This window comes from Meleagris gallopavo, chromosome 20 (assembly GCF_000146605.3).
Source record: "Meleagris gallopavo isolate NT-WF06-2002-E0010 breed Aviagen turkey brand Nicholas breeding stock chromosome 20, Turkey_5.1, whole genome shotgun sequence".
Classification (NCBI taxonomy): domain Eukaryota; kingdom Metazoa; phylum Chordata; class Aves; order Galliformes; family Phasianidae; genus Meleagris; species Meleagris gallopavo.
Window position 1 is genome coordinate 8,697,277 of NC_015030.2, and position 21,386 is coordinate 8,718,662.

The 21,386-nt window shown below is 39.3% G+C and overlaps 1 protein-coding gene across 4 annotated transcripts in view; it reads right to left on the bottom strand.

The window, feature by feature from the left end:
• Positions 1–21,386, bottom strand: part of ANKFN1 (ankyrin repeat and fibronectin type III domain containing 1) — a 68,141-nt gene that overhangs the window by 18,258 nt on the left and 28,497 nt on the right. For all 4 annotated transcript variants that reach the window (XM_031556354.1, XM_019621767.1, XM_019621769.1 and 1 more), the window contains 9 exons: positions 21,173–21,270; positions 19,917–20,007; positions 16,490–16,597; positions 10,645–10,744; positions 9,349–9,481; positions 8,629–8,745; positions 5,623–5,838; positions 3,344–3,510; positions 1,025–1,175 (listed from right to left, as the gene is read on the bottom strand). In XM_031556354.1, coding sequence (XP_031412214.1) covers positions 1,025–1,175; positions 3,344–3,510; positions 5,623–5,838; positions 8,629–8,745; positions 9,349–9,481; positions 10,645–10,744; positions 16,490–16,597; positions 19,917–20,007; positions 21,173–21,270 — 1,181 coding nt within the window. The remainder of the gene's footprint in view (positions 1–1,024; positions 1,176–3,343; positions 3,511–5,622; positions 5,839–8,628; positions 8,746–9,348; positions 9,482–10,644; positions 10,745–16,489; positions 16,598–19,916; positions 20,008–21,172; positions 21,271–21,386) is intronic.

Consider the following 21,386-nt stretch of genomic DNA (forward strand, 5'->3'; position numbering starts at 1 on the left):
TATAGAACAAATTGCACATTGCTTTCAATATGTTATTCCCTAGCTCAAAAAACCCCCAACAAAGGTACAAAAGCTATAACCTCCAAGAAAATACACTGGTGCAGGGACCTGTACAAAGCCCTCTTGGATTAGTGGCTGACCACAAGGCAGCACACCACCTGTCCTCATTTTGGATTTACTTGAGCCTTGTGTAGCTCTTCCTAGGCTAGAAGGTGCAGCACTGATGGATTCCTCTTTAAAATAAAGCCTGAGCCTTTCAAAAACAAGACTTGTTGAGCCAGATTAATTCATTTTAAGGCCACATCTTTTTAGCTGCACAAACAGATCTTGAAGTGAATATAAAGATGATTTACTTCTACTGTAAGCCCTCTTTACCCTTGTAGACCAAAATAAAGTGGAATTTGTGTAAACAAGAAACAAACTCCTTAGCTTGTTTTTCCATGGATCTTTCACATCATAGATTATCCTCTCTGACTTCTTTATTTATTCAAATATGCATCTGTTTGTAAATGTAAAGCCAGAAGCCAGATACCTCTCCTCACCCACAGCAATCTAGAGGTCTGAACCTATGTGTTTTAGGAGTCTTTATTTGTGTGAAAGAACTGCACAGTGCTGAGTCTTCAGTAGCCTTTTGTACACCCTCAGTGTTACCTCCAAAAGAATCATCATTTGCCCCTCTTCCCTGCTAAAATACCTGCCTTCCTTTGCCAGCTGGGTAAAGGTGCTCACAGCTACTCGAGTTTCATGCAAAAGTGCTTATTTGCACCTGCCCAAAGTTGTATGCTAACAGATGCAAAAATAGAAGCCTTCGAATATTAGTCTCTAAAACCTTCTATGTTCAAATATCCAGGAAAATAACTAACAACTTGAAGGTGTTACCCCTCAGCTAGAATAATTGAATAGAAAGGTTCTCTGCTTTTCTTACATTTACATTTAATTCCTACTCTAAAGTTACATTTTAGCTTTAGCTGTGTTCTTAAGAATCAGTTTTAAAAAGGGTGATAAATACCACAAAGGAAAATACCTGATGCAGAGGTAGATTGATCTGTTTAAGGAGAGCTTTCACTGCCATCTGGAGCTCATACAAGAACAATTGAGTAGGGCAGTCTGAAGTATGATCCATACTTTCCACAGATTCTGAGCCAGAAAGTGTTTGGATCCATTCCCACTCATCTCTGTATGTTGAGTTGAGTTAAAATTAGAAATATAACAAAAGTTCAGTGCACAAGAAGGAATTCAGTGTATGTGCATTCAGGATCTGTTGATAGTTTAATCCTCATGTAGCAAAACATTCTAAAATTGTGCAGTTCTTATTGTTTGTGGTTGAAAATCTAACATAGAAAAACTTAATTTTTCTAGCACGTGTACATCAGGCTGAACATTCCTTGCTAACGTCTTAAAGTCCGACTGCCTTTGAAATATTTGACTAAGGCTCCTCACTCCAGGTTTTCTTTTTCACGTATTTATTTATTTTCCATATATTAATGTGCCCTGGCAGCCCAGAAAGCCAACCGTATGCTGGGCTGCATCAAAAGCAGCGTGGCCAGCAGGGTGAGGGAGGTGGTCCTGTCCCTCTGCTCTGCGCTGGTGAGGCCTCACCTGGAGCACTGTGTTCACATGTGGAGTCCTCAGCACAGGAAGGACGTGGACCTGTTGAAGTGTGTCCAGAGGAGGGCCACAAAAATGATCCAAGGGGTGGAACACTTCCCTACGAGGACAGTCTGAGAGAGCTGGGGCTGTGCAGCCTGGAGGAGAGAAGGCTGCGAGGTACCCTGAGAGCAGCCTGTCAGTATCTAAAGGACAGCTACAGGAAAGGGGACAGACTCTATAGTAGGCACTGTGGAACAAGGGGAAATGGCTTCAAGCTTTAAAAGTATAGATTTAGGTAGGATATAAGGAAAAAATCTTTTACAGTGAGGGTGGTGAGGCTCTGGAACAGGGTGCCCAGAGATGTGGTTGATGCCTCACCCCTAGAGACTTCCAAGGCCAGGCTGGATCAGGCTCTGGGTAACCTGATCTAGCTGTGCGTGTCTCTGTTCTTTGCAGGGGAGTTGGACAGGATGGCCTGTAAAGGTCCCTTCCAACTCTAAGGATTCTGTGATTCTGTGATATCTAATTCCATATCTGTAGTGGAAATGCTAAGTCACAGCTTGACTGAGCACCTGGCAGGAAGGTAGGACCAACCCAGGGGAAGTCAGGTGCATGCAGTGGCAGGGGAGTTGGAGTTTGATGATCCTTGAGGTCCCTTCCAACCCAAGCCATTCTATGATTCTATGATTCTATGATTCTATGAGTGACCAGAATGGGTGGATCCAGGATCCTCCCCTTCCCAGACCTCATTTAAGGGTTGGCAGTGGAGGCAAGAGCATCTCATCTGGAGAGCCCTGTGTACCTGAAGGTAGGCAGCTTTTTGCCTTTATTTCTGTGCCCACTGCTATTGTGTTTGAGCAAATTCTCACTTGCTGCAGCGTGGGATCTTGCTGTTCTACTGTCATTGATGCACGTTCCATTGTATTACAGTATCTACCACAATCTTTTAAAAACCATGCACAGGAAATGACAGCAGTGACAATCAGCAAAAGGTCTAATTTCTGCGACAGGCTCTCTTGTACTTCCTGAAGCTAAAGAACTTCCTGGTTTGGTTTTGATTGACATGGATCTGTTCTAGACCTGATAAACATGCAAATAATCTTTCTAGATCAAATCCTTAGTTCACTTTGTCCGTTTTTCAGTCTTGAAAGCATCCAGCATCAAATGGTAAAGAAAAAAAAAAGAAGGATAATGTGGAAGGATCTGCTCCCAAGTAAAGGCCTGATCTTAAACCTCAAGAGTCAGAAAACTGTTATAAATCCTTACAAATGGAGAACATCTTTTCCAGTACTCAGGAGTTCAAGAGCTGATAGCACCTCCGAATATGCTGTATGTTTGCTATGGATTAGAGTGAAAAAATAGATAATGCACAAGAGAATACACTGAAAAATCACAAACACCCTGTAGTCAGTAGAAAGGAGAACACTGAATTTACTGGCAGCTGAATCATGGGCTGCAGACTGTCATCTTTATAAAAGATGTATGGAAGGCTGTTCCCACCACAGAGAATGTGAGTGACCACAGAATACTATCCTTAGAAACTCATAGGCTCACATGTATTTGTTTTGGATAGAACTTCAGAGTTGCTGGAATCGCACTGGTGCACTTGTTTAGTTCAGCACTGATCTCTCTGGTACACACCTGAGCCAGACTTTGCAGGCAGCTACAATTCTTTGATGACAAAATGGCATTAGACTTAAAAGAAAAGTTCTCTCTCTATGTGTGTGTATGTAAACTCTTTGTATTGACTTACCTGGAGACATTGCTGTTGTCTCGGATTTTGACATGACAGAGGACATTAGGCAACTTCTGCAACACAAGGACTTTGATTTGATCCACAGAACTGCAGAGTTTAAGGTAACCCAGATACAATCCAGGAGGGAGGCGTTGCTGACTTCTTTTGTGATAGGAGAGTATGTCCTGTTTTGAGAGAAACAGTCCTACATAAAAAGCCTTTTATTTTTTTTTTCCATATAAGTCACAAATTTGGGATCAAAAAGCAACACGTTTTAATAGCTGTCTTTTTGTGTCACCAGTATTCCCAATTCCCAGTATTAAAGCACATGCTAAAGCATACAAATAATCTCTGGTAGTTTGGATTCCCTTGGACAACTTCCTACTTACAGTCATATACAGGTTCTCAAAGCTCTCCACATCATGCATGTACTGGCACTAACAAAACTGTGATTTCAACCTTCTACAACTGTTGTATTTAAGTTAGCTTCAATAGCACCCACCCTGCACCCATCTGATGTCTTCAGTAGCAAGCTGGGGCAGAGAACTGTGTCAGCTGCAAAGCAACTCAGCAAAAAAGCAGCTGTTTTTTAGCCAGGTAAATTCCCTGTTTCATTTCTGGTGTGTAGATACACAGATAGAGAAGGGTGGCATGAGGAAGAAGCTATCAGTTGGGGAAGGTAGGACAGAGCGGCTGCACAAACCAGTACTGGCACCAGAGAAATGCATGCAGATCTCTTGAAAACCTCTTTCTGTTATCCCCTGCTATCAACAAGAAGATCTCTGTAAGTATGGGAGTTGGTGGCTTGCAAAGATTAATTAATGACTGTGTTTTCTGAGCAAATATCTTTATCAACAAATAGAGCTCAGAAAGAATGAATACTGATGGCATATTTACTGAAGCCAGGAGTTTTTAAGGCTACATGTAGCTGTCCCCAGGAACTATTCTAAAAAGGATATCTGCTGCCATCCTGAGAAATGTGTGCCTCTGCAGTGGGTGAGGATTAAGACACCTGGCCTTATGCCTTTACTCTTGGAACCATCAAATTATCTTCCAGTGCTTTGCTTGGCTCTGACCAATGCAATTAGACCTTCATTTTCACAAGCACTTCATGAACAAAATACCCATTCGATGATTAAACAAGTAATACAAGAAAGGGTGGGCATTAGATAGGAATGTGTAAACCATTAGGGGAACATTTTTTCCACTAGGATCTCTGTGGAAATTTGATCAGGCCTGTATTTTGGGTTTCCTAATATAAAACTTTTGCCCAGATTGACATTTTTCTACACCTTTAACACATTTTAATACAGTAAATCTAACATAGATCAGGTAGGTTTTATTGTCTTTTGGAAATTTTTTAATGTTCCTAAAAGCTGGTAACGTATATTTTGGTTCCCTGTCAGTTTCTGGTACCAAAAGCACAGTCTCTGCCCAAGAAAGTTCCTCAACTGTGAAAATGAACAATGACAGTCATTGTCTAGCCGAAGTGACAAAAGAAGGGACTGAGACAATACTTGCCGTGTAGTATTTCAGGTAACTTTGCCACTCATTTGAAGAGAGAGACTGGCTACAGACATTTTCTGAGCAATAAGTTGTTACCTCCAGAAAACACGTATTCATCTTTTAACTACACAGATTCAACAAGAATTTACTGAGTCTTGAAGGGCTGAAAACCCCTGGCCGTCAATGATGTCAACTGAGCTGACAACTCTAGCACCTTCTGGGATCAATCCTTACCTTAGTATTGCTCTAAATATGAAGTCTAGGAGTGTGTTATGCAGAATTAAAGAAGGATTATGGTCCATAAAGAATTCTGTAGCAACTATACCAGGCACCAAGGAACTCTGAACCCCAAAGAACAACTTTATTAAGTAGAACAGTAGATATTATACTTAAATGCAGTGTTCAGGGTTATGTGGAAAAATCTTATGGGGCATAGAAATTTTAAGTGTCTGCATGGGTGCTTAAGAACATCCTAGAGAGTTTTAAATGTTTATAGCCCTTGCTAAGGAATGCTATAGCATGGCTTCCCAAAACTGATAGAAACAGCACCATTCTCTGCTAGGACTTTGAAGTAATTTCTTTCTAATCTCGTGGATATTTTACATATTAAGGATCTGATCCCAGCCCCACTGGAAGTAATATAAGTCTTTTCTTTCAATGGGAGCCTTGCCACTAGTTTTATTGGGCGTTGGACTAAGGCCTAAAATTCTACAAGAATCTTCCAAAATCAGAGCTCTGGCACAGGCTTTACAAAAGCAAATAACATACAGTTAAGAGAAGCAAAGCACTACCTGGATTGTTATAAGCAAAATGTCTAATGCTGTTGGCTCCTCTGGCGTTGAAAGGGATTTCCTCTGGCTTTGTAGTTTGGATACCTGCATCCATTTGCCATTAAAAAATGAATAAAGACTCTCCACTTCTCTTATAGTAACAATCAATACATTGCCATGCCGATCCTTGATTGGCTCATAAAAAACTCTGCCTAGGTTGTGAGTTCCCAGCAAATTCTAAAAGAAGAAAATTATAAAATGAGAGTTATTTTTTGTATATCAGGATGGTGCATTTTTTGAAAGCTAACTTTATGCTCCTTGACGTCAGACCTACTGACTTCAGTAAAAACCAGTCACACAGCCTTTCTTACGTCCTTGCCCTGCAGTCACATCATGCAGTGGCAAAAGGAGAAGTTACTTTAGTATTTGGTCCAGTAGTGTTCAATCTAGTGTTTAACAGAGAATGTCAGACTGTTACAAACCAATGCCTTTGTAAAAGGGCAGGCTGCAAATTCACTTCTACCTCCTGATCGTACCCAGTTATGTAAAGGTAAAGGATACTGTTTTCAAAAGCACTCGGTGTTGGTCTAGAGGTGATTCCTTTGGTATCAACGAAGTCCTTCTGCTTAGAACTTACCAAAGAGCTAGATGCATACCTAAATGAGAGATGCAGCACATATCAGTGGTACCGAATTCATATTGGAGACTTCAAATGTTTTCTGTTAAGATCATTAACTATAACCTCAACTTATTGTTCTCCATTTCAAAATGATGATGATGATTATTTTCAGCAACAAAAGCAAGAGGCCCTCATATCTGCACTGAATGTAAATAGTTCTGGAGTTGAACTGCGGGCTGTGTTTATGAAGGACCACAAAGGAATTTGAAAAGACACGGACCTTTTTTCTTTTACTTCAGATACCAAGAATGTGCTAGACAAATCAGCAGAAACTAACAAACTACCAAAGCAAAGCTCTCCAGGAAAATATGTGAGGATTAAAGAAAAGTAATTTTAAAAGACTCCACATAAAATACATATTTTGGTCAAAATCCCTTTCCTCACACAGAAAGGCATCTGCTTATAGGTGCAAACATACTCAGTCCAGTCACCAGCCACTGAAGAGATTCCCAGATGTCTTAAAGAAAAATGCCTAACATTTAAAATATGCTCATTACTTCAGGACTTTTCAAGAGTTCTACAGTAAGCAGGGTAGGGATGGGGGTTGTTTAAAATGACAATTCAAATTCACAATCTAGCACACTGTATCTTTAAGGAAGTGCTGTAACATGATGGTATTGTAAAGTGATAGACTGTCCTGAATTTTTTTTTAATCTGTATGTAGCAGACAATATTTACTTATAAACTTTATTATTGAATTGTTTGTAAACTCTAGATAGTCACATGGGGGCTGACCTTCTGGTGACAAAACTTAGCAGTTTTTGCTTTAAGCATCCCTCTCCAGAGCACGCTGTTGGCGTCTGTATAGCACATCCTTTTTCTTCACTGTTCTACCTGTTGAGGTGAGCCTCCATCACTGATTAACACTGGGTGGTTTTGCTATGCGTTTTGTTTGAATTTGTGCACCCACAGAAGGGGCAGATTATTACAGGGAGATGTTTAGCCATCTGGTTGTGATGTTAAACTGAGTGCAATATAAGAATGTGCCTAGATGGAAGCAGATAGATCATCATTGTCACTGATGGCTGTATGTTGTGAATGACGTTCCAGCACAGAGGATGGGGGCACCTACTAATGGGAATTATGGCTAATTCATGCACTAAAAAAAGTTTTGCATCCGCTTTGCTTGGCATCCCATCACTTGTGATTTGTTTGCTTAGCTGTCTAGTGGTAACAGCAGGCAAAATTACAGTCTCTGTTGCCTCTGAATCCACTGGTCCAGTCCCTCAGCAGCTGTGTTATCACTGATCTTTTCCATTCTGTCCTAAATTCCTGTGGAGTCAGACTGTTAACTGCCTCACAAAAGTGTATTCAACCGTATAAACTTTATTGAGATCCTTCTATTGGTGGATCCCATTAGGCCACACTCTGTTAAAGGCTGGCAGACCTGTGACAATTCCTATGCTCATCAGGGGACCAAACTAACAGAACAAACGATGAGGACAGTAAAGCTGCCAAAAATTCAACAGAGCAATGTACCTTCTGGGCATATTTGCCGTATCTCTGTGCTTCAAGTTCTGTTCTTACCATCTCTGGTAGCAATAACACAATGTAATCTTGGTTATCTCAAACTGCAGTCTGTGCATACTAACAATGCTCTCTTAGGGAGGGAATGAAACTGAGCTAACCAAAGGGGTATGTGCTACCTAGGCTGAGCTAACCACACCAGAGGGACCTTTCAGCAGATACAGTTAAAACTGTCTCCAGTGAGAACTCAAAGGACTGGCAAGCAGCTGCTGCTTAACACAGGTGGTCCTCCAATAAAGGTGCAGCAGGCTGGCATTCCATATATTTCGGGATACTTTGGGGAAATCAGTCAAGACAGGTGGTTGCCCAGGAAGGCTATTCTTCTGCACAGCTTGCTTTGCCAAAAGATGTAAAACAAACCCCACACAGATATTCTTAATAATGGCCACAAAGTATCTGGCTCTCACAGCTGCTATAAAAGCTAGCTTATTGTGTGGACTGGCAATAAGAAGAGGGATGGCCGTATTGCTAATGCGTGAGCCAAGCAATATGAGGATCTCCATTAATGCTGTGACTGTACCACAGTTTTCTGGGCATTTTTGGTGACGTCATTCAAACAAAAGGTGGGAAAGTGAGGTCTGCACATACTTCTTCTGTAAGGATCATGCCCACACCTCTGTGAATTTCTTTCTTTTCCACAAAAGCAAATATTTAATGAAAGCAGTTGTCTTGCTAGAAATTTCCCGTTACTGTGAGCACAGTCTTCACAAGTTTCACAATGTCAAAACATTCTCTTAGAGAAATGCTGTAATAAAGTACAATTACTATTGGAGGTTGGAAGGTCATGGAGCTAATAGCTGGGAACAGGCAATGCAACCAACCTGTAGCTGTGCTGCTGCAGAAAGCATCTTTTGCCTGGCTTGAAGTGTTGTTGATGAGGAGATGGATACAGACATATTCTGCCTCAGCCATCTGATATCATCCCACATACAAGACAACTGCAAAAATATGTCTAGTTCAGTCAGTTTTTGTTCTCAGCTTTTACGAAAGCAGAAATGAAACTAAAAGCATTATGGACTTTGAAAAATCAGTAGATGTTCATCTTGAGTTTCTGTGGGTGGCAATAGTTGCCTAGATAAGCATAAAACAGATATCAAATCACACAGAAATAATTCTGCAAACACCATGCACATATTTCAATCATTTTTTAGACTGCTGAGTAAAACTGATTTATTGTTTCCTAGGGAATAAAAAATAGCGTGAAGATATCTTTAATGATGGCATAACCATTACACCAACTTCAAAACATCTAATGGCTTTTTTTAGGCTCTTCCTCTAAATGTTCATAAGACCTTTCTGTTCCTAGTCAGCAGTCAACTGATGTAGGATCATACATTTAAAAGAGTTAATTGTGCTGTGGTCAGCGACTCAATCAGAATTTAACCCATATAAATGCTGTTTGAAAATTACATTTTAACATGAGTAAAAGATGAAGCACTTCATCACTTAGCATTTTAATGTGCTCAGAATGATCAGCTAAGGCTTCTGCATGGCTAGCAATGCATTTTTAGAAGCAATATATGAAATTAGGTTCCCATTACCTTTGTGAACCACAGGAAATCCTGCATGATTGAACTACTGTGAGAGTCATCAATTTCCACAATTGGGATCTGATCTTCATTGGTTACTAACAGATTGTCTTTGTAAAAAAATATAACAGATAAGTAGAGTCCCCTAGAGAAAAAGAGAATTGTTGTCAAACACCTTTCATGTCTATTAATGTCTAAGCCAAATTTTTGCTGCTGAATCATAGATTTTAAGTTCTGAGGAGGCAAAACAAATAAACTGATCTTAACGTTTGTGTTATACAGATCATGGAACTTCAGGTAGTGAATCCTGAAAAATATGTGGGAAGGCTCTCTCTTCAGATGATGTGAGACGACAAGAATTTAAGGAATTATGAATCTGTGCAAGCCACTGACATCAACTTTAGCAAGAGTTTTGCCAGAGTAAATAGTATACAATGGAGGGTTTATGCTCTCTAGAAATCAAAAATTCTACCAAACCTTTTTATCATTAATGGGCTTAGTTTTGCCCTCATTTACTTCAGAGCAAATCTGAAATAACTCAATTGAAATCAGTAGGGTTATTATGGATTTACATTAGTGTAATTGAGTGTAATTTGGCCAGCATATCTGCAAAACTGTTTATAGAGATCATTCCTTTCAATATTTACCCTTGCAATTAGTTGCATACATTAAGTAGTTGCCTTAGGGAATTTAAAGACTCTGGAGAACTCTTCTAAAAGAATCAAACTCTTATCAAAATACAAAGAAGAAAAAGCAAACTGAATGCTCCTGGCAATGAAAGAAGAAATAATCCAGCCTAAGAAACTTTCATTTGCTAAAATAAACTATCAAGGCAAAGGGTTGTTTGGGTCGTGCTGGGCTGCAAACCTAGCTAAAAACATTAGAAAGTTCTTGGTGTGCTGCTTGATGCCAATGAGATATTAGTATCTGTAGAACACGTCACCTGAGCTCTGCATTTTTCATTATGAATGAAATAAATTCCAGTTTCCTTATTGAGCAGCAGCGGAGGCTTCACTTAGCAATTCCTCAGTGACTGTACTGTTGTGTTTGCATACAATATTTTCCCATTACAACTCAAATCCATTTCCAGTAGTAACAATCAAAAATTGCTAATAATTTCAGTAGGAACTGCAGCATTATTCTCCTATCAGAAGCATCAGTCTCACACGTATGTAACTTTATCAGGTTTATTCAGACATTGCAGTTTCACTGGAAGTAGAATTTGCATACATCTATTTTTAAGGTGCAGTTCACTATTAGATAAAAGCAATAACTTGGAATGTTTGGGAGATAAAATGAATGACAGACCGTTTCAGAGTCTTCACAAACTTGTTTGATGAATGAAAAAGGTGCTTCAGGCTTCTAGAGACTGACTGCTTGCGACCAGTGTTCTGTAATTTGGAACTTTCTAAAATGGAAAATAGAAACAAAACCAAATGCAGCACTTCAATTTGAGACAATAAATCATAAAGAACCTTTGTTTGTTGAATGATATGATAATTCAGTGCCCATCTTATTCCTTCCAACAGACAACATTCAGAACCATGCTGATTTACATTTGCTTGTATTTTCTTTCTCTTAACAATACTCTTCATCAAATGATTTCTTTGAGTGCATTAAACTCAGACTTGGTGGAACTGTTGTTTTGCACCTAGGACAAGTCTAGCTTGAACCACACGTTGAGGGAGGATATGGTACATGGTACATCGGTACATGGTCTGAGATTTCTTGCAAGTCAAAGAAAACCCTTCCAGTAGGAACAGAAGCTCTCAGGCTCTAGGAAGCAGCTGTGTCTACCTGTATAATGCAAGCAGTTTTTAGAAGACATGCTAATACATAGTGGTCAGCAGGATTGTGTATTGATATTGATCAGAAGTTGTTGTTTACATATGGCTTGTTAAGGGAACGGATGTTTAGAACTTTAGGGAAAAAAATTCTTTAGGTGTGTGCTGTGATCTGAAGAGAAAGACAGAAAGAAAAATGTAACTGTGAAATTACATCTCAGCCTTCCAGGATCTGACTGTTTTCTCGTTATTTAAATGAACTACGGATCCCCATCCAGACTCAATTACCAAATGTTGAGGAACAACCCTCTCCAATGGGGAAAAATGTGACTCAGGAAAGATTTTAAAAGAGAACTATTTGCTGCTAATCTGCCTGGCTAAGTGTTTTCAGAGTAACATATTTCCTGCTTACCTCCAGAGCAAAATAGAAGGTGTCTATCTGTGTCTCCCAAGCTAGTTCTAAGTTTGAACATTTAAAGAACATCTAAATGTGCTCTTGTCAAAACCCCATCTGTGAAAGCACTCAACATATTTTTAAATGATGAATAAATTTGCACTGTAATTTGCACATAGAAAACTACAAAAAGAAGACACATTGTTAGCATAATTACCACTTTGCTGAACAGCAAGTGCAAAGAGAGCAAGGTTCTACTGGGGGTGAAATCATGCAATTTAGAAGCATGAGACTTATTAGATCACCAAATACATTGTCTTCCCAGTGCTAACTTACTCTGCATGGCGTATTCTCCACTGCAGTGTTCAGTTTAGTTTAAATAGACTCGTCTTAGTCCATGGCTGCTCCTTTGATGCCACTGATCTTTGATTTCTTTTCCATTTGGAAAAACTCATTTGTTTTCCTGCCCACATCTCCTCACTTTTATTTTACTCTGTGCTTTTTTTTCAGTATATCACAGTAACGTAAACCAAATGTGACATGAAAATTCTTGTCTTAGAAATATAAACTTCATCCTAATTATGAAATTCTTATTTTCTTCTGTACTTGCAATGGAAGGAATGGAAGCAGAAATTGCTAAAATCAAAGCAACATAATTCTATACAGAACACCCAGAGAATGCAGCATTACAATCAGAGGGCACATTACAAAGGAAACCCATATTATTGGGCTATTCAGTGGTTTGGTCCACAGACTTCTCAAAGCCCAAAGAAAAAGACATAATGTAAAACTAGATGGAAACTGTAAATTCTCCAATGTTGCTGTTTGCTTTTGTTTTACATTACAGTATGTCTAGAAGCCAAAAAACATGGAACTGAGATTAGAGGATACTTTGGACCTATAGGAAATAGAATTTTAACAATCTGTTATTTAATTAACTAATAAATAACAGAGTAACCTTTTTACAACAGTGGCAGTAACAACAAAGTAAGTGGATACTAAGGAACAATACAATAGAGCTATGAGCTCCGTTAATAGCTCGGGAGCAAACGTATATTGGCCAAGATCAGAGAATTTCCAGGAGATGGATTTAGATCAGAAGCATTCACACTTGGACTGAACTAGGCAATTAACTCTATTTACCACATTGGCAGTTTTTCTCTTCGTAGGTAGGATATATATGTGTGCTTTTGCAGTTCACTTAAATACGACAGATACTTGAAAGCACCATAAGTTGGTTGTGAGAAATAAGAAAGTTGCATGCTCCCACTGCTGGCATGCATCTGGGGTTTCTGCTCTAGAGGAATGTCTGTTATGCCATGCCATCTCTCTGAGGAGGAAGATCATCTGGAATTCTTTGTCCTATCACTAGACAAGCGGGTGCCTCTCCTCAAGTGGGGCAGATGTGAAATAAATGGAATTACCTCAGTGCAAAATTATCTGAGGAGAAATCTTAGCCCCACAGATCAGACGGTCTGTGGAACAACTAAATATCACTATTGGTAACACTGAATAATGAAGCAAATTAGTAGAAGAGGAGCTAAATCCTATTGAAATCCTAGCAGAGGGCGTACAATTGGGATAGAGTTTTTACTAACAATGGATGAAAGTACATCAAATAACTGGAAAGTTCCAGAAGCAAATCATACTCACTTTCAATTACCATAATTCTAGCAGTGCAAACAACTGACACTAAAATAACATGCACAGAGGCAGAACACCATGCAGAAGTTAAAGGCAGATACTTCAGTAGCTTAAGGCCATTACAGACTGCTATTACCTCAACTCAGGATGGGATGTCATTCAAAAGAAAAAGCTATCTCATGAAGAAGACACAGTCATGTCAGTCACGGTACTGGTGGTGTATTTTGGAGTACAAAGTCAGGCTCAACAGTTGAGACTGGAACTTCTTAAATTTCCTACCTGAACCTCTCAGCCCACGGCCAGGTTCCCCAGCCTGTTTTTGTGCATTCTCACTGAAATAAAATCTAAACTTTTAAAATGCCCCATGGAAGAAGAGATCATTCTCTTTGTTAAAAGCAATGAAAATGTGATCCCAGGTTGTGAATCAAATTATGATTAGAACATTTTTATTTCAGTCAATCTCCAGTAAAATACATTTCAACCAAATTTCAGAAAGAAAATATCTAGTAAGCATTTTACTGAAGAGTTGGGTTTCTTTCTTAATGAAGCATCACACAATTGCTTAATCCACTCAGAGCTGCTTAGGAAGAATGATCTTCAGGAAAAAAAAATACTTAAAAAATACATTTGAAGTGTTGCCAGAACACACAATTGTAGTAATTGGGTTATGATAGTCTGTAGCACGGTATTATGAAGACAAATGGATGACTGTTGTTTGTAATCATCAGGATTTTCCAGAAGATTAAACATATGAAAGCAAAGCTTCCTAAGTAATTCCCTAAGAGATTTCAGCATATCACAGAGCAGGTTCAAAAGCAACAGCTGATCTAATTCCAAAAGCTCTTAAACTCACTGTACGTTCCAATGTATTCTTCCTGGTATTTTTGTAAGCTTGTTTCCTTCAGGCCCTGAAATACAAAGCATGGGGCAAAATGCAGGCTTTGGTGCAAAGCCTGAATGGACAGACGTGAGCAAGAGATGTGTGGAATCTGGGCAATTTAACCCTCCCAGATCACTGGACCTTGTTCTTATATCTCCTTTATATTCTGAAGCTTTTATTCATATTAGCCAAAAAATCTCAGCCATTTTAGATTGATTGCCTTTTCCACTTTTTTCACCTCCTTTGCACTCCTCCTCTGCTCTCCTTCAGCTGAGCAGCACACCTGGGCAGTCCCACACTGGGATCACTTCCAGGAAAGCCAAGGGGACGAGGCTTCAGGTTTGAATTTGTCTCTGTCTTCACTTCACTTTAATTCACTGTGAATTAGTGGCTGCAAGCAGATTCAGCGGGATTCTTCAAACAGTTTCAAATTATTTACTGACACCTCTAAAACAAGTGAGGAAAACAGAAGCTATAACGTGCACTTAGAATGAAAGGAATCTGGTAAAGAGAAACATGATAAAGACTGCTTAAATGTCAGGCCAGGTCCTCTGCTTAGATATAAAAGCATGTCCATTCTGATTTCTATTCATGACAGTTGAAGCAGGCTTCTGTCTTACGTGCACCAAGTGGAAAAGTTTATTGGGGCTTTTCAGTCATTACAATAGCTTATCTTAGATCCTTGATCTCAGATGTCACTGAGATTGACAAATAACAGTCAAATTGTTGTCATAATTCTTAATTTTTCTGTGATTACTTTGTCTTGATTTTTATAAACAAATTCCTGAAATACAAGGGATTGACATTAAGTCATATATTTAATGTAAGTTCCAAAAAGTCTTCTTATGTCATAGACCTGATTTATCCAAAATACAGTTCTGTGTAATGTTAACATTACAAGCAGTTCTGAGATTTAATTGGAACAAGGGCGTTGCTCTTGCTGATTCTACAGTGCAGTACTGCCCTTGGTAAGTTCCCACATCCTCTTTCTGACATACAAGAAAATGTCCTGAGCTAAACAGATTCCCTATATTGTTGTTATTTATTATTTGAGCATAAAGAGCTTGGAAATCAGTAACAGAGTTGTCTGTGCTTTGCTTTGAGACTGGAGTTAATTTCTGAAGCAGTGGAATTTTATGAGAACCAGGTACTGGTGTCAAATTCTTAAAAGGGATTTGCTGCATGTTTGTAACTGCTTCTTCTCTGGGCTGGTATGTCAGTAAAACAATTGATTCTAAGAATATTCTCAGATGTTCCATCACTTACTCCCTGTTCACTGGGAAGGTGGCCTGAAAAACCTGAGAAATGTACCAACTTTGGAAGAGAAAAACTGTACCGTGGATAATGATTTGAATCATGAAAAGCTATGTAAGAGATGGAATACATTGTTTGCATTTTTACTACCACGGCCACCTGCAAGTGATAATGTTTGCATGAATTTTAATTAGGGAAATAACATTTTCTTGCAATATCTCCTTTTCCTTTCCAAGAAACATAGTGGAATAGCTCTAGTTGCTATGGTTACAATGGCTTGTGGCAGACTGTGGATCATCGTGATTGTGATGTATTTGCACATAAAGAACAAAGGTTGCATCTTTCCATTTTATCCAGATGATTTGAGCCCTAAGTATTTCTATGATTTTAAATCAGTTGATGCAGTTTGAAATAACAGTCATACTAAGTGATGAAAAATGAAAACTTCATGGTAGTTCGACTTTTCAGTTTAAAATAAGTTCCTTTGCAATGAAGCATTATTCCAGTTAGAGGTTTATTTTAAGAAAATAAATAGCACTTTTCAACAACCCGTATAGAGCAGGAGTTTTTATATATTCTTTAAAAAGAATGCCAAGCTGTTGCCTTGGCTCTTGAGCTATTAAAGGCACAGTCTGTTTCTCATGAATGAAGAGCAAAGAGCTGGCTGAGATTCGAACTCTCTCCCAGTTTTGATCCATTCTATTTGAAAATGTAGCAATCTTATCTTCCCACTGCATTGTGCAACTATTTTTCATTATAGATTGGCATCACATCCAGTAGAGTACTTAGTGTCTTCCATTTGGAGGCAGCCAAGTCCCTTTTTTGATCCAAAACAGTTGTTAACTCTCTAAAGTATTTCTTTATATTAAAAAAATAAAAGAGAGATCCTTGAAACATTTTAGCAGAATCCTGCGTAAAACTTCCTTGAAGGAAAAAGCACATCAATAACTGCATAGAGTACAGATGGAGAAAGGGTGTGTCTGTGCTTGTGTACATTCTAGTTTTCAGATGTTTCCACCCAACTAATTTCAAGGGTTAAGAGCAAGATAGTAAGCTAAAGTGATTCCAGATGGGCCAATATTAATATCTTTCTTTTCCTGATGAATGAGAAGGTATGACCTAGTTAGAAAACTGCTAAAATTACAGGCGCCACAGAGGCTTCAGCTGGTGCCCTACCACATAGATATTTATCCTTACCTCTGCAATTATAATGCTGATGAGCTGCTCGAACCTGCTGAAGGAGACGTTCCAGGGCCTCACTATGTCCCCTGTGTCCAGGCTCTCTTCCACTGCAGTCTTTCCAGTCTATTGAACAAAGGAAATAAACAGAAATGAAACATAAAGTAGTAGAAGAGGGTTTTAAAATATTTTCTTGCCTCTGATGTTTCTTGGCTGTAGCGGAGGCTTACATCAGGGCACGCTGGAAAAATGGCAGTTGTTTCAAGTCTGCTGTTGTTGCTTGTACAATAAGCTTCCTTTGCTTTGTGCCAGCTGCATAATTAATCATAATGATGATTAACAAAGAGCTCACAATCAGCTCCCAGAAGCTCCTGTAGTGACTGACTAGACAATGGCTTTTTCTCTGCGGTACATAAAAAGCTGCTGTTGCTGTAGCATCAGTGCTGCACTCAGCCTGTTCCGTACTGACCCTCTGTACCTCACTGAGATCACAGCCCTGCTCCTCCCGTGTTTTATTAAGGCACCACGAAACTAAATGATTCTCCTACAGTTATGTAGGAAACTGATCGTAAAGCAGAGAATGAATGTCTTCCAAGAAGCAGGGGTTTTGTCAGGAGCCTCAGAAACGCTGTGAGTAAAAGCACTTCTGAAAACCTCCCAGCACCGAGGCCTGAAGGAAGGCTGGCAATTCCTGCCCCGGCATCATCAGTCTGCTCAGCACTGCACTCATGAGGCAAGAAGCTGTGATTTCTGTCCCGCATCCCCTGAACCTTATTTGCTGTTAGCTAAAAGCTCAGTCTTGATATTAAAAAGCAGACAGCCCTTTCACAAATAAGAGGATGAAACTGTCAGAGAGGAGCTCTTTCATTCCAGATTTGACCCTTTCTCACATCGTTATAATAAAAAATTATTACACCACAGTTTCCTGAAAGAAATGGTGGATCAGGTTATTAAGAGATCTGCCTCCAAGGGAGACACGCTTCCATCTTGCAGGCACAGCAGCCACATGTATTCAGAGCCACCAGCAAACAGTTTGCTCACTCACTGAATATACAGTTCTACTTTTTAGTGCAAGTTCAGTTAAGCATTCCTTCCAAAGGACTCACTATGCCAGGGATATAAATATATGTTAGCTACCATTTAGTTAGCAGCTAGAGTGGTGGTAAGCCCCATAAAGGGTGAGAAGAGAAGACAATTGCTATCCTGATAGCCTGTGGGCAGTTGTAACAGCTGCAGGCTGGCTATCCTGCATGATGTATGCTTTTGCAGAGATCAAGAGCCAACTGCATTTATAACTCATGTTGGGAGGTCAGATCTCAGATCTCCTTTGGCAGTCAAGAGGAACCAAATGGAATTCAGCAATTCCAAAATGCTCTGGGTCATCAGACCAGGGAGGTTTAGAACAACCTCGTGGTTTTTCTGTCTAGGTGGTTCCCAAACTTTTAGACTCTCCAGTCTGCTGACTGCCTTCAAAATGACATGGAAATCAGACCAGCTTCCCACACTGTCTATGAATCACGTCTGTCAATAAGCCTAGAAATGTTACTATCCACTGTGGCTTTACAGAACAGCTGCAGAACGCCAGCCACAGCTTTCCAGGTAGTTACTGTTTGTGAGAGGGAAACAGGACAGTGGCAAGCACTCACTCATGCTGCAAGCACGATTCTCTGAGGACATCACTGACTTTTGATGCTCTTGGATTGGACTGGATCCAGATTAGCCCTGGAGCTTTCATTTACCTAGCATATTCTAGCTGCCATCACAAACAACTTTGTACTTAATGTATTCACACTGCATTTTTACCTTAGGGCCATGTTCCTTAATATAACACCGCTGTAATTTCACATTGCTGCTGTCTTGCCAAGCACAAGTCTGCTAGCTTTCAAAACTAATGGTGAAGGTATCCGCATGGACAAGGTTCTACCCTTGGTACCTGCACCAATATCTTGTCTCTCAAGCTAAAATTCTGATATTAATATTGCTTAGCAAAAAGATTTTATACTTAGACTGTGAGCATCTCACTTGTGGGAAAGCTTGAGCATGTGTCACTAAGGGTACTCGATGGAAATGCCACACTGTTGCTGGCTATCTATATGCAGTGAGCTGAGCCTGTCTAATGTTTCCGTGTTCACCAGCAAGGAAAACATACATACAGAGCCACATCCACTGAAATCTGAAGCAAAACTTTCCTTACAGCCCAAAGCTTTGGAGCTGTCATGTACTGTCAGAAGGTTAATGACAGTGGACAATGCAATGCACTCAAAGCAAATGTTTGTATCACACACACAGCTACAGCTTGAGATACAAGCAATGTTGTCAGGAGTGCCCTATTCTTAGGGGATATTTAGCTGAATAACTGCCAGCTACTGCAGAATAGTCTTCTTTCTCAGTTTACATAAGTTCTGGTTTCGTGGGGCCAAATCCTGTGTAGTTACCCCTGGGTACACTCAAGGTAATTGCATGTCACTAAATTATTCAATGCAACTCCACAGTAGTGAGTTATCCACAGAGCCAAGAGTAGAATTTTCTGCCATTATTGTAGCACATTTTTGTTTGCAAACAGAATATTTCTTTAGCCTAGACTAGACCCTGGCTTTATTCTATGGTAAACAAGAGCAAAACTGTAGCAAAATAGGATAGTGACACTGCAACAGCTTTGATTATTCCACACTCTATTACCACCATTGCTTAATTTTCTCACATTAGCATTCAAGGTTATTAAATTGTTACATTAGCTTAATAAAAACAAGTGCTAATGCAATAGAATGAAAAGTCCCACTTTACTGCAGTAATCAATACAAGGGAAGCTGTAATATACTGAGCCAGTTCAGCAACGAATACTAAGTCTGGAAAAGTGACTAACAATAGAATGTGGCTATAGTAGATTAATAACCACAAATGCAAATTTGCACTGAGCCTGAGAAAACTTGATGTAAGTCTGAAACAGAAGAAAGGCTTTTGGACATGTCTGCAACATTTTAGTGCTTGATCCACCCAACATCTGTGACATACTACAGTATTCTACATACTGCATGCATCCCATAACTCCACCAACTTCAGAACTGAAAACTACAACAATGGTTCAGTGAATGGAATCTAGAACACTACAGTCAGGATAGAAAATTACATATGATATGTGTAAGTATTTTGGTTCTAGCAGATCAGTTTTGATCCATTCATGTGCTGAAAAATGAAGCTCCATATAGCAGAACTCTGTTAAAGGAAACGAAGATCAAAGGGTAAGAAAAATAAATACACCAATGTGATATTATATATCTCTTTTTCTTGGGGAGAAGAAGTTGAGTTTTATTTATTTCCCTTCTAAATGACACAGTAATTAAACCATGAACTCCAGCATACTTGTCTTCTTCTCTTCTTTGAAGAGAGAGAAATTCTGAAAAAGCAACATGAATAATCAAACTGGGGTGCAACAAGCTCGACCTACTTGAAGGAGAAGCATATGCAGGAGTAGATCTTCGTGGAGGTCCCCATCCTCTCATATTGTATGCTGAAACATGAATGTAATACTTCTGGCCCTACAAAAGGAAACGACTGGAATCAAAACTTGCACTTCACTTGAAATCACGGCTGTAATAACTGAAGAGTAGCCCTTTCAAAACTGCTTTCTTTGAAAATCTCTTACGTAGCTTTCAGGGATGTCAAATGATGCACCATGAACTACTGAAGAACTGCACAATGATTACAGGGCAGGCAATTTGGAGAGGGTCAACAGAACACATCAATTATGATTGACAAATTGTGATCTCTCCTACTAAACAATGCTCTTAGAATCAGTCTTTAAGAATAAAGTCCCATTTCTGCTGTAATATTAGTCTTGCTATGAGCACAGTAACCGAAGAAGCTCTGCTTGGCCATCACTGACATCAGTCAGACCTTTAGCAAGCATTTTGATGCGTAAATCTAGGCCAATGAAAAGTGCTTCTGAAAGTTTAGCTTTCTGTTTACAGATGTTATATACTTCAGAGATTATGGACAAACACACCCTAATCACTGCTCTTAATGAGTGCCTAAGAAATGGACTGTGCAAGCTTGCTTGATTTTAACTTTAGATCAGTTACTTTGTTTTGTTGCTGGAAAATGAAGAACAGAGGAAATGCATACCGTGGCTCTTTGTGAATCCAAATTTGCTTGCACAAACAGTGCAGAAGTGCCAGTAGGAAGAAGATGTTCAGACACATGGTCAAAACTATTCTGCTTAAGAATACATGCAAATATTTATCAATTTTCTCAATTGCTGACCCAGTTCTTAGCAATGTAAAACATGTATATGAAAATAAAACAAAAATGAAAATGACTGCCATTAACTATGTGTTCCTGAAATAAGTAGAAGAGAAAGAGCAGTTATTTTAGTTATCTGTCATCAGAGTCAGGACTAGAACTTTCACGAGCCTTTGATCTGCACTAAGATTACCCTGTGATCCAGAAAACAGCGGCTTTCATTCCAGTCTTTTTGGCTCCAACCTAAGCATGCCAACTTATAAAACAGTTCATGCTGTCTGTCTGTTCCTTTGTGAATTTCTGATCATGGATACCAGACATATTATGCTTAATGACTGGAACTTGTTAGAAGAAAGGCACTCTGCAGTTGTTACCAACAGCCAAGGATGCAAATTATCAGTGTCTTTTTATCACTGGGGCAGCAGGGGGCATCAAGATCTAAATGAATCATTTGGCACTTACTGTTCTGAGACCTGTGATGGTGCATCTCAAAGACTGAAGATTATCCACAATTATTTCACCGACCAAAGGAGAAAAGTCTTCTGAACAACTCCATTCCACTAGAAAACAAACAGCAGGAGCAAACTGAATCAGATAACAGTCCCACAAAAGGAATAAAAGTACTTCACAGGTTAACTTTTCCCCTAGCAGTTTACCATTCCACGTGGATACTAAA